General features: G+C 47.8%; 1 protein-coding gene and 1 long non-coding RNA gene across 9 annotated transcripts in view; one reads left to right on the top strand and one right to left on the bottom strand.

Annotated features, from left to right (window-relative positions):
• Positions 1 to 13681, bottom strand: part of LOC309626636 — a 1318538-nt gene that overhangs the window by 973358 nt on the left and 331499 nt on the right. The window lies entirely within an intron of this gene.
• Positions 1 to 13681, top strand: part of ESRRB (estrogen related receptor beta) — a 174359-nt gene that overhangs the window by 137610 nt on the left and 23068 nt on the right. For all 8 annotated transcript variants that reach the window (XM_082387562.1, XM_082387561.1, XM_082387566.1 and 5 more), the window contains one exon: positions 1244 to 1360. In XM_082387562.1, the coding sequence (XP_082243688.1) occupies positions 1244 to 1360 (117 nt within the window). The remainder of the gene's footprint in view (positions 1 to 1243; positions 1361 to 13681) is intronic.

Below are 13681 nucleotides of genomic sequence, written 5' to 3'. Positions count from 1 at the left end.
TATCTTTCTATTGCCTGTCTCTCCGCCCACCCCCAACAATTCCAGTCCCTTTCCCCCTCCCATTGCCTTTCCTTTGGCCTCCAGGCTTGTTATAGCTGCACAGTGCACATTTGTGACATGAGTGCAGACGCGTAAGAGCACTCAGGACAGATGCTGCGCCCCTACGTTAGAAAGGCAGCTGCAGCCTCTCCCCACCATGCTGTCAGCCCTCCCAGGAAGAGGCACTGAAAAGGGACAATGGCCTCCCCAGAGCATTCGAAGATCAGCTCATCCTGAATAAGACTCATATAGTTACATTGCACAGAACCACTCTGGAAACCTCAGGTTTCCCATCTGTAAAATGGGGATGGTATCAGCACCTGCTTCATGGAATTGCTATGAGGAGTCGGTAGATTTTTTATTCAGCAGGCTGGTCTTGCATGCCTTCTGTGCAGCAGGGGTTGATCTCAGTGCAATAGAGATGACGTGATGAACAGCACACCTCTTGCCTTCGTGGTGCTCACAGCCTACTAGGAGCATGGGGTCAGGTTCATGGAAGCCATTATTATCACCCAGTTAAGGGGTGACATGGAAAATTAATCACAATTTCCCTCTGCAGCAATGAACTGTGCTTATAAAATCACCAGCTCACGTCAAATCGTGCTTTACAATTTTTAAAGCAATCTTACATACATGATCTTGCTTAATCCTTCATTTAGCAGATATCACACTATTTTGCAGATGAGGAAACTGCAACTCAGTGAGAGGAAAGTGATTTTCTCAAGGTCAGCCAAGCTGGGTGACCTGGGCCTCTGCCGTGAGATGTGGGATGCAGGCGCTGGTCCCTGCGGGCTCAGAGCTGCCAAGAGGTTTTTCCCATGAGTTGGGGCCCAGGCTGGAGGGCATAGGGCCGGTGGGCCACACTGACATTTTGGTCAGCAGTGGGATAAAATTTCTCTGCTTGGGATAAAATGTCAGCTCAGTGAGTTTTGATGTCCCAGTTCAGTGGTGGCTTCAAAACTGTGGGTGACCATTCTTCAGAGCTGTGGCTGCCTGGCCGACCTGACCTCTGGCACTGGGATCTCTGTATTTAAGAGAGTAAGAAACACCCTGACACGTGTCTCGGAGCGCCTCCTACTTGGAGAACCACTGCCCTGTGGGAACCTCGGGGCTGGAGAGTGGTGATTTGGTCGGTGAATCCCCATCCAGCCTGTGGCTGGCAGATGGGGGCAGCACCTGGCAACGCTTCTGTGTCTGCTTACAGGGAACATTGAGTACAGCTGCCCGGCCACCAACGAGTGTGAGATCACGAAACGGAGGCGCAAGTCCTGCCAGGCCTGTCGCTTCATGAAATGCCTCAAAGTGGGGATGCTGAAGGAAGGTAAGAGGCCCCGCTTGGCCATGCAAGGCGGAACCGAAGCCTGGGTCCTGGGCAAGCTCTTCTCCCCACGGGAAGTCTCAGACCCCCGGAAAATGCCAGCAAGCTCAGGACTTTCTCCCTGAGCGGCGCAGGAGAACAGGTCTCCCCCTGTAGCCCGGGTGAAGGCCCTGCCCCCCGGGCTGCCTGTCTCACACACCCTGCAGGCAAGTGTGCAGCCTCCGGTCCCCGTGTGCAGCTAAAGCTCTCCGCGCTCTCGGGAGGCTGTTGGGCAGCAGGAGTTGGAAGTTCTCCATTAAAGATCCTTTGGGGAATCATGACCCCACTTGGGCCTTTGAACAGCTGGCTTGGCGCTCTGGGGAAGGCCCTCGTCGGGGCCAAGAACCCTCTCCACCCTGGGAAGGAAGGCTTGGGATGCTTTATTGCCTCTCGGTGGCCCATGGAGTGTGGGCATGCAGAGGGCAGAGACATTAAGGCCCAGAATGACACGTCACATACCCTTCACCTGCCAAGGTCAACCTCTGTTTTCCAGCAGGTGCACAGGACATGGCTGTCACCTGGCCAGTGTTTTCCTCCTCCTGTTCCCTGCCCCCACCCCCGTCCTCTCTCTTCCCTTTCCTTTCTCTGCCTTTTGCCTCTCTTTCTCCTCTAGAGCCCTGCCATCCAACACGGCAGCGTGAGCCACGTCTTCTAAGTGTAAAATACACACCAGATTTTGAAGACTTACTAGGATGATAAAAAGGAACGTAAAATATTGTAGTAATAATTTTTTAAATGATTACATGTTGAGATGATGATATTCTGGACATATTGGATTAAAAACATATTATGACATTGATATCACAGCTTCTTTTTACCTTCTTTAGTGTGGCTACTAGAGAATTTTAAGTGACCTGTGGCTCTCATTATTAGGACAGCACGGCTCTCGGTCTCCTGCGCCACCTTCCCTGTTGATCTGCTCAGGCTGATGAACCTCGTTTAGTGCCATTTTTAGAGATGGGTAGTGTGTGTGTGTGTGTTTCTCCTCTTCCCCTGCTTTCAAGGGGAGCCAGTGGCAATTTCTACAGATCAGCTTTTATGACTCTGGGCCCTGGGATCCTTCCAGAAATGAGAGGAGTCAGGAAAAGAGGTGTGTGCTGATGATCAGATTATCTGATCCAGAGGGGCTGGGAGAGAAGAGGAAGGGGCGGGACTGGAATGCAGGCCCTCACTGGGAGGGCCTTCTGGAGCCCAGCCCAGCCTTTAAGAGCCCGAGGCCCTCCTCCCTTCCTGGCTTCCAGGAGCCCTCTGGGAAGAGGGCCCGAATCTAAGGTGCTTTGTTAGTAGGACGACTTGGACGTTGTTGTGATGTGGAAATCGGGGACTCCCTCCGTTTTCCATTCCGGGCTCCCCCTTCACCTCAGCTCAGCCCAGTTCCTCCACCACCCTTGTGTCAACATGGCACATCGACCTTTAACCTGCGTTTCTAACTAGTTGTTTCATGCAACCCTTTTGAGATGGAGGAGGCCACTCAGCCCTTATTCACATGCCAGCTGCTCCACCGGGGGATCAACTGAAGAAAGAGCTCTCTTTCTAGATTAGAAGCAGGCTGCGCTGGACCTGCTGAAAGACTGTGTCTGTTCATTTTGATTCTCCCCAGTTTTGGTCTACCCCTGTGCAGGGTGTGACCCCAGCTAGTGGCTGAACCAGGTCCTCTGTCTTCTTTCTGCTCCAGAGCACCCTGGGGCTCACAGATGAGGAAACTGAGGCACAGAGGCCCTCAGCGCTGGTCTCCTGACCCCCCTCTGCATGCTGCTGGGACCCAACCCAAGGCTTTGTCAGCCTTGGAGAGACTCTGCTCTTAAGTTTGTAAGGATGTTCTGGGAAGCCAGGTGTGAGGGCCCTGACTCAGGCAGGGGCCAGCTGTCCAACAGCCTTTCCTGGTTGGAGCGTGTAGCCTTTCTTGGCTTACTTCACAGCATCTGAGGAGCTTGGAACAGAAGAAGCTGATTGCTATCAATATACTCCTGAATTTGAAGGGAGACAAAATTGAGTCCTGCAGGGACTCACGCTGGTTTGAGGGGAGCTGGTCCCGGAGCCTGGAGCCTGGAGCTTCTCCCTGCTCTGCTGTGTCTGCTCCCCATGGCCCAGGTCAGGGGTGGGGAGGCTTCCAATCCCAGGCCAACTCGCCCTCCCCCCAGGATTATGAGCAGGGAGGGAGAGATAAGGAGAAAGTGGGGACCGCCACTCGAAATCCCTGGACCACCTTGCAACCTTTGAACAGAGTCTCTTGAGGGACTACCCAGTGCTGGGAAGGGAGTAGGGGTGCTTCCCAGTGGCGCCCCAGAAAGGCAGAATGATGAGGGGATCCACAGAGGCAGAGAAGCAGGTGGCCAGGGGCGCAATCCATCGGCAACAGCAGGCCAGGCACCCCGCCAGCTACTTAAAAGGAGTGAGATGGATGCTGTGTGTCCCAGGATGATGGTGTGAGCTGCTGGGGGAACGAGAGCCTCAGGTGGGGAGCACACGCATGGTGGGCATCTGAGGCTGGTGGCGGGAGCCGGGCAGGTGCGCTGAGCTGAACTTCCCGGGGGCCCAGCCCCAGGCCCCCCAGGAGCTCTGCCCCAGGAGAAGGGCAGTCACCAGAAGGCTCCCCTCCCCGGCTCTGCCCTGCCCCCGCTGCTGACGGGGGAAGATGACACAAAGGCTCCGAGTGCCTTCGTTTAGCTCTTCCCCGCAGTGCAGAGCCTTGGCAAGATCCTGGGATCTGAAGCTCCACGGGGACCGGCCCCTTAAGAGGAGCGTGCCTCCTTGAGAAGCCTGTGTCCCTGCCAGGCAGCTGCCCTGGCTCCTGCTTTTGTTTAGGTGCCCGTCCCCCCCTCCCCCCATCATTCGCAGGCGCCCAGCCTCCCTCTGTCTCCCTCAGACTCTGACCTGACTCTGAAATGCAGATCCCAGCCTTCCCCAGGTGCCCCCCACCCCATCTTCAAGGCTCCTCGACATCGGGGAGCCAGGGGCTGGGGTCCTGGGTCTTCTGGGGGAGGGGGATGGAGAAGGGGAGAATGGAAGGCCAGCCTCCGCCGCCTCCGCATCTCACCTACACATCAGAACTCTGTTTGCCTCTTCTGTCCAGCAGCTCTGGATGCCTTATTCGGTCTTTCCTTTCTTAAGTAAAATAACCTGAGAGATTGCCACGTGATGTGGGGGTCCCAGCAACTGCCAGGGAAAAGGTCAGAAGTGGGGCTTTCTTTGGCTCAGCCTCTGCCTCGAGGCTGCTGTCAGTTCTGGAAGAATCGGCTGTGGAACACAGGTGATGTCCAAGGGTCTGTCTTGCTTCAAGCAAATCCCGTGTATGAAAATCTGTAGTTTCAGAGAAAAGAGTGATGATTCTCTTCATAAGAAACTGAACACAAAATCTGCTCTGGGCTAGGAGTCAGTGCCTGTGTCCCCTCCTGGCTCTTAGGTATCCTTGCTGTGTCTATTATTTCTCACTTACGCGCCTGGGCCTCCATTTCTTCACCTGTGGAGCAGGGGTGTTGAAACCTGCTCTCTGTCACTAGGTCAAGGTGAGGACCAGATGGGACAACTCCTTGGTAAGATCTGCTGTGGGACGGCTTTAAAATGTCAGCTTCCTGGGCGTGTTAAAGTAGTATTGGATTCAAAGATACTCTTGTTTGCGCCCACTGTGTGAGGCGGGGCATACTAGTGTCCAGCTGCCTTGATTTTCCTCCTGGATTGGCTGGTGGGAGTCTTAGAGGTGGCATCGCCTTAGGCTGACCCCGTCTGGGGTCTAAAATGAGGATGAGAGGGTCCATTGGGAGGACCATGGAGAAGATCTCCCCGGATAGGTGAGGGTGTGGCCTGACGGCCTCTAAGCCAGGAGGACCTGGAAAACCATTTGCTGCATTTCACAGGGGGCACCCGTACATCTGGGAATTCTGCAAATCTTCCCGCACAGACTGTGCCTGCAAACTTCTCCTGCTCACCTCACTTTACCTCCCTCAGGCCACCAGCCTCCCGGGCCCGCTTCATTTCCTCCTCCCCTCAGCCCCTGGTCTGCCTTTCCCCAAGTGTTTTCTAAAAGATATTTGATTTCAGTGAAAGCTGGGCTGACATCCATGCAATCCGCTCTCAATCTCTTTGTGCTTGTTGGGAAGGTGGAGGGCTCCTCCGGGGATGCTGGGTAATTGGGTTAGTGGCCAGCTCATGTCAGGAAATTAAAAGGAGGCCCTGATCAGGTGCCCGCTGCATGGGATTTAATGGCTTTGTATTTATAGAGTATCCCGCCTCTAGCCCATGCCAGAAATACCACTTTTCTGGCCCTGTGAATGAAGAAAGAGGATGAGAGATGACTTGCCTTTAAAAATTCTTTTTCTTTTCCAAAATACATTAGTGTTCTGAAACAAAACAACTCTTGAGCACTTCAAAGAATAGTTTTGAACTAGAGCCCAAGAACTCTGATGGCTGTTTGTATCCCCCGAACCACTTTCCACCCTACACACACACATGCTCACGCACACACATCTGACGCCTCACAAGATCTTCCCATGTGGCCTCACGCCTTGGGCCACTCAGGCACGATGACTTGATGACCTCTGGTTGGGGGAGTGTTAATTGAATGAAGTCACAGGAGATGGTCTTGTCTGTGCTGAGCCCTTATTACTGTTCATTCAGGGCTTCTGGCTTGTCAGACATTGGATAACAGGTTCAGTGGTCATACAGAGCCGGTAAAACCCCAGTGGCACCATTTATCAGCTCCTTGGGTGATTTACTAACTTCTTTAAGCCTCCCTTTCCTTCTCTGTAAAATGGGAATGATAGTAGTTAGTTGCTGTTTCATCTTGCTCCCGATTCACCAGGGAAAGCTCCTAGAGTTGTACCACAGAGTAAAATGTTAGTCACTGATTTAAGATATTCTGCATCATGTTACATCACTAGTTTCTTCTGTGTTTCAGAAGGCAGTTTTGAATCCCCTGTAGCCTCTTTCCCTGCTCCTTGGCTGATGACCTTGCTTCATATTTGCTTGAGAAAATAGAAACAGTCAAGTGGGGAATTTCTAAACCTCCTGCTGTTGAATCCACAAACCTACCTACTTGTTTTATGTCTTCACTCTTGTTAGAGGTATTTCTGTTCCTATCAAAAGCCAGTCTCCCCACCTCTGCCCTGAATTGCATTCCTCTTTATTGGGGACTTCACTCCTATAGTATCATGTCTGCTTCCAACCCCATCAAACCCTTCCTCACTGCTGGATCATTTTCATCAGCACCCAAACAGAATTTAATTTAAAAAACCCACAAATGTATTTTGATCCAAACTTTATCTCTGTTCAGCTGCTGCTATCTTACCCTGCTCCCTTTCTCAACAAAACTTTCCTGAAGGGTTGACGGCACTTACTATATATCTATCCACTTTAAAAATAAAAATGAAAACAAACAAAACACTTCCTTAAAAAGTAAGCATCGAGGGACTTCCCTGGTGGTCCAGTCGGTGGGACTTCGTGCTCCCAATGCAGGGGGCCCAGGTTCAATCCCTGGTTGGAGAACTAGATCCCACATGCGTGCCACAACTAAGTGCCCGCATGCTGCAACTAAGAGATCCTGCGTGCCACAACTAAGACCCAGCGCAGCCAAAATAAATAAATAAATAAAATATATATTTTTTTAAAGTAAGCATCAAGTAGATCCAGAAAAATATTTTTATAGTGTGTTATATTAGTTAAGGTAAGGCTAAACTTCTGTACAAAGAGACTCCCTTCCTCCCTCAAAGCAAAAAATTCAAACTTAAGCAAGATAGAACTTTAATTCTCTCTCATCTCTCATATAACAGTCCAATAGGTCTAAGGTGATCCAGGACTGGTTGGCGGCTTTGCCATCCTTAGCAAGTGGTTTCCACTTGTGGACCCATCTGCCAGATAGCCAAAAGGAAGAAAAGGAAGAAAAGCCTATGTCCTATCCCTCGAAGGGCAGGACCCAGAGTGGTACAATTTCCTTCCATTCACAGCCCATCTAGTCACTCGGCCACACGTCTTTGTGAGGATGTCTGGGAATTGTAGTCTTTAGCTGGGATGCCATGTGTCCAGCTAAAACTATGTTGGGATGGGAAAAGAATAACATATTTTAAAGGACAGGCATTGTCATTTGCCAAAAACATGTGTGAAGTAGGAAGTAGGAAGAATATTGATACCTTCCACCCAGTCTAAGAAAAAGAAATTTTACCCTTACTTTTGAGATTCCCTCTGTGCCTGAGCCTGCATTCATTACTTTCAGGGGCAACTATTATCCTGATTTCACATTATTTTCCCTTGCCTTTCTTTATGGTTTTATCATATATTTGTATCTCAAATCATATCATGTTTTCAGTTTTAAATGAAATTATACTATACATATTCTTCTGCATCTTAATTATTTTAATCAGTATTTCTGAGATGAATGCTTCTTGCTGCATGGTGCTATAATTCATTTATTTTCATTTCTGTATTACAGGAGTCAGCCGGATACATATTTTAGGCTTTGTGGGCCAAAAGGTCTGTCTTCACTATTTAAATCTGCTGTTGTAATGTGAAAGTGGCCACAGACAGTATGTAAAGGAGTAAACAGAGTTGTATTCTGTGAGGTACTTGTCTGAGCCTTTTCCCAAATTTTCTACTTTATTTAGAAATCTTTATATATTCTGGTCATTTTTATGAGTCATTTTTTCAGTAGCTGGTGTTGTTAAAATCTCATTTGTAGCTTTCTTCTCTTTATGGCATCCTTTGATGAACAGAAGTTAGTAATTTTAATAAATTGAGTGTATCAGTCTTTTTCTTTAAGGTTTGCACTTCTGTGTCATTAAAATATACATATTTTATTTATTTATTTATTTATTTATTTATTTATTTACTTACTTAACCTGCTACTGTAAAGATGCTTTCCTAATCTGCCTTACCCATGTTGGTCTTGGATCCTGCTGGACTTGACTTTTGAGTACAATGGGCTGGCTCCAGGATGGCAAATTGCTTTTAGCTGGACTGTCAACTGTAGGGTGGGGAGCCGCTGCCTAGAATGGATGATTGAAAGGCTTCTTAGGCAGTGCCTGGGATCAGTAGGCAAGAGTGCTGTGACTGATTAGCAATGTCTGCCACAGACTAGGAAATGGAGGGTGGTGGCACAGCTGACAGCTTTTTGCCATGACTGATCTAGTGCAACTGAGTTTAAGTGATTTGCCCAAGGCCATGCAGCTAGTAAATAACAGAGCTGGGTGGAATCTAGTCTCCTTGGTTTTACAAGAATTCCTTCTAAGAAGCCCAATCCAACTCATTGAGATGCCTTGGCCAGTAGCAAAGCCTGTAGCCCTTCCTCAAAGTGGGAAAAAGAGGAAGGGAATGGAAAGGGAGGCTGAGCTGAAATAGTCTTTCCTGGTTAAGTGTTCAGTTTTAGAGACTTTTTGGCAGCTGGGAATGCAAGGATAGCACAGCCCTACTGAAATGTCCTTGGGGACACAGTGCCCTGGGTGAGAAGGATCCAGAGGAGAGAGCAGCAGGAGAGCAGACACTTCCTTAATAAGCAGAAGGCCAGGGCCTCATCACCCAGTACCATCTTACCCATCCTGGAGCAGCTGGCACAGCCCTGGAATATTAGTTGGCATGTGTGTTTATCCACCCGCAAGGCTCTCTCGGCTTATAGTGAGTCAGGAGTGAGGCACTCTTCACCATTATGATATGGCACCAGGGTAAGAGGCAGCCCAAGATAGCTGTCCTGTCGGAGGCGGCAAGGTGAGCTCACCTGTCACGCAGGACGTCCTGCCAGACAGGTGGCTGAAGGGAGCTCAGATCGTGCGGGGGGTGTAGGTGAGTGTTTAGGCAGGGCATTCTGCTGGGCTGGGGTGTCCATCAGTGTGTCCACGTGACCCACAGCCCCTGGGCCCTCAGGAGCCCAGAGTACTCCTATCACCTTTTGTGTGGTTTGTTCCTCTTTCTGGAGATGGGTCAGCTATAGTTTGGTAGAACTTATAGGTAGAGAGTCAACACCTAAGTCTCCTGGAAGGAACACTGGTTAGACAAAAGTACTGCATAAAATAGGTTTAGTGCATGCTCCCCAGACCTGGTAGGTAGTCAGAATCATTAGAGGAGCATTGCAAAATTATCCATTCCTGTACATCTCCCCTATTGACTTAGAACCTCGAAGTGGTTAAGTCCTTAAGGTCTGTGTAGTTCAAAGGCTTTCAGGGCATTCTGACAATCATACAGGGTAGGTGGTCTCAAGTTCAGGGCAAAGGAGATAGGACTTAGAGATAAAGGTTCAGATCCTCCCTCAGACCTTTCCTGGCTGTGTGACCCTGAGAAAGTCACCTGACCTTTCTGAGCCTCAGTTTTCACATGGGAATAATAATAATCATCATGTGTTCTCCCTCCCTCAATTTTGTTACACAGATCAAATGACATATGGAAATAGCTTTGTAAACTGTAAAGCATTGCACACATCCTTAATAAACCAAGGACATTAAATTGGGTGTGTGTGGGGGGGGGGCAGGTTTCTAGGTAAGGGGAAGAGAAGAGTCTTGACCATGACAGCTTTGCAGTGTCAGGATAGCAGCTCTGCAGAGGAGGCAGGAGAAGGACACAGGCTCAGAACCTCTCCCTCTCTGCCTTGTCTGAGCCTTTCCTGTGGGAAGAGAAATGTGACGGGGCAGCACCTGGGACAGGCTGGGGGCCAGGTGCAGGGCCATGCTTTTCTGAACTTTAACCGGTTATTTTTAGTGACTGGGATGAAAGAAAGAAACTTAAAACTGCCCCCCGCTGCTGCCGCCCCTGCACACTCTGCTATTTTTACTTCTGAAAGGCTGGGATCTCGTCCAGCTTAGGGAGGGCGACCGAGGAGAAAGAGGGGGAGTTGGAGGGAAGCAGGAATTATTTTACTTCCATTAAGAAAAAAGTCAGAAGCCTGATCTTATCAAGTCAGCAAGTGGACATCTGATTCAGGACGCGGCAGCCGCAGGCCCTGGCTGCTCTGATGTGCCTGCAGTGTGGATAGGTCAGTAGATGGGGCAGGGGCTTGGGGGAGCCCCACTCCCCTCCCCGCAGGCAGTTTCTTCCCCAGAGCAGCCCAGCAGCTTCTTTGCTCTTTCCTGTGCCCTGAGCTGGGAAGTGGGATTGGACACTGCAGATACAGGGGCACCAGCTTAGTGATGAGATTGCGGGGGGTTGGGGACTATATGGCTGCAGCCGAGCATGTTCAAGAGAGTACCTGTGTTGGCGCTGTGCCCCTGGGCACAATATTCAACCTCTCTGAACCTTTGTTTCTTGAGAGTTTTGTTTAATGCATCTGACCTACGGTAGTTATAACTAAGGGGGTGTGTTTCTCTCTCTTCCCATGAAGAAAGCTAGCAGTTCAAGGCAGACACTACCACTTTCATAGGCAGATGAAAGGAAAGAGATTACTATTGAGGGCCTACTGTGTACTGAACACATTACTATGTTTCATACATTTTATGTTACTTAATTCCACTAATCAGAGAAAAGTGAAGTATTTTTAAAAATCTTTTAATAGCTTTATTGAGATATAATTCACCCATTTAAACTGTACAATTCACTGGTTTTAGGTATATTACATTGTTTTTTTAATTGTGGCAAAACATATTCAACAAAATTTACCTTTTAGAAACCTTTTCTTTTTTTCCGGCCGAGCTGTGTGACTGTGGGATCCTAGTTCCCCAACCAGGGATTGAACCTGGGCCACGGCAGTGAAAGTGCTGAGTCCTAACCACTGGACTGCCAAGGAATTCCCTAAAAATCATTTTTAAGTATACATACAATTCAGTGGCATTAAGCACGTTCAGTGTTTTGCAACCATCACCACTACCTGTTTCCAACACTTCTTCATCATCCCAAATAGAAACTATACTATAACTCCCCTTTCTCCCCTACCCCCAGCCCCTGGGATCCTCCAATCTACTTTCTGTCTATTTGAGTTATTTCTTATAAATGAAATCCTACAACATCTCTCCTTTTGTGTCTGGCTTATTTCACTTAGCATAATGTTTTCAAGGTTCATCCATGCCATAGCATGTATCAGAACTTCATTCTTTTTTTCATGACTGAATAATATTCCATTGTACGTATAATTCCACATTGTGTGTTGATGGATACTTAGGTTGGGGAATTCCCTGGCGGTCCAGTGGTTAGGACTCAGCACTTTCACTGCCAGGGCCTGGGTTCGATCCCTGGTCGGGGAACTAAGATCCCACAAGCCACACAGCTCAGCCAAAAAAAACTTAAAATTAAAAAAAATTTTTTTAATTTAAAAAGGACCTTTGAAAAAAAAAGAAAGGATACTTGGGTTGCTTCTACCTTTCGGCTATTGTGAATAATACCGCCATGAACATTTGCAGATGAGTATCTGTTTGAGGTCCTGATTTCAATTCTTTTGAGTATAGACCTAGGAGTGGAATCGCTGGGTTACATTTCCACAAGTAGTTAAACAAATTTTTAATTAACCTTTTAAATTTTGATATAATTGTAGATTCATATGCAGTTGTAAGAAATAATACAGAGAGATGTCATGTACCCTTCACCCAGTTACTCCCAATGGTAACATCTTGCTAAACTATAGTACAATATCACAGCCAGAATATTTGCTTTGATACAGTCAAGATATGGAACAGTTTCAAGGGTGAAGTATTGATATTTTTAATAATAATTATATTGGCTAACATTTATTGAGCACTCACTACGTATTCATGACACACTTATGAATACTTAAATTTTGGCCTGCACATGTTAAAAGATGAAACAGTGTTGAACTGTAGCTAAAACAAAGGATAAGTACTTATTATAGTATTTGGGGCTCTGGTATACTTTACATGGGAATATTATTGATACTTTTTTAAATTCAGAAAGTATCAATAAGATGATATAATCTAATAATCCTGGACAGCAATTGTAAGTTAATTAGTATTTTAATATGCTCCCTGAGCCTACTTTTTTAGATATTTCACTAATATAAGAACACAAACAATAAGGCAACTCTTATTTCAGGTTCAAGTCCCCACCTTTATTTTTTTCCATTTGCTGTTTGTAAGACTTAAGCATCCTAATTTAAAAAGTAATTGCCCATTTTATCAGCGAAAATTGCTTTCTGCTGCAAGTTACAGAGAACTCGACTGCTAGTGACTTAAGCATCGATAAATGAGATTGATTGCCCCACCTAAGAAGAAGACCAGAAATGGGCAATTGCACATGCTTCTCAGCCACAGCATCAAGGGCTCAGGCTCTGCCTTTCTTCTCTGGTGTTCTTTGGTGTCCTCACATGGCTGCCTCATTGTTACAAGGTGGTTGCCACAGCTCTAGGCTTCATCTTCCAGGTCAGGGCAGAAGAAAGGCAAAAAGAGCTGCACCAACCATGTCTGTCTCTTTTGTCAGAAAAGCAAAACGATTCCCAGAAGCCCCCACCATGGACTTCACCTTACATCCCATTGGCCAGAACCAGGTCATATGATCAGCCTTGGTTACCAGGGAAAGTGGGGAACAGGAATGCTGGGACTGGCTAGGGCTCTCTATGAAGAAAGCCCTATGTGCCTATGAAGAAAATCCAGTCTCTGTTAACATGGAAGAGGGGGAATGGAATGAAATTGGGTAGGAAACTAATAATGTCTGCCAGATCCAACTGTTAGTATTTGGTGATCCACTTCTAAAGGATTCATGATACAACATCTTGCTGTATTACCTCTTGGGGAGGGGCTGCTTCTTTTTTTTTTTTTTGATAAATTTATTTATTTTATTTATTTATTTTTGGCTGCTTAGGGTCTTTGTTGCTGCGCACGGCTTTCTCTAGTTGTGACAAGCAGGGGCTACTCTTTGCTGCAGTGTGCAGGCTTTTCATTGCGGTGGCTTCTCTTGTTGTGGAGCACGGGCTCTAGACACACGGGCTTCAGTAGTTGTGGCACACAGGCTCAGTAGTTGTGGCTCGTGGGAGCTAGAGCAGAGGCTCAGTAGTTGTGGAGCACGGGTTTGGTTGTTCCGTGGCATGTGGGATCTTCCAGGACCAGGGCTCGAACCTGTGTCCCCTGCACTGGCAGGCGGATTCTTAACCACTGTGCCACCAGGGAAGTCCCCAAAAAAACACACATTGGCAGATAATAAGTATAAACATAGACCAATGTCTGTTTAGGCGGAGTGCAAAGGAATTCAGACCTCTGTCCGCTGTCTCTGCCCTTGAGGGGCTGACCTTTCTCGCATCAGGTCGCATCAGTACAGACAAATGTGTGGAAGGCGAGGAGGAGGCTGGCCTAAAACACTGTACAAATGTAGAACATAAAGGGTACTTGAGCATAGAAGGTGGATGCCCAAGGATGTTCAAGTCCATAAAGGGTT

This window comes from Balaenoptera borealis (assembly GCF_965194805.1).
Source record: "Balaenoptera borealis genome assembly, chromosome: 3".
In the NCBI taxonomy this organism is placed as follows: Eukaryota; Metazoa; Chordata; class Mammalia; order Artiodactyla; family Balaenopteridae; genus Balaenoptera; species Balaenoptera borealis.
The sequence above is the reverse complement of the archived record's forward strand: the minus strand, read 5'-3'. Positions and strand labels throughout refer to the sequence as shown.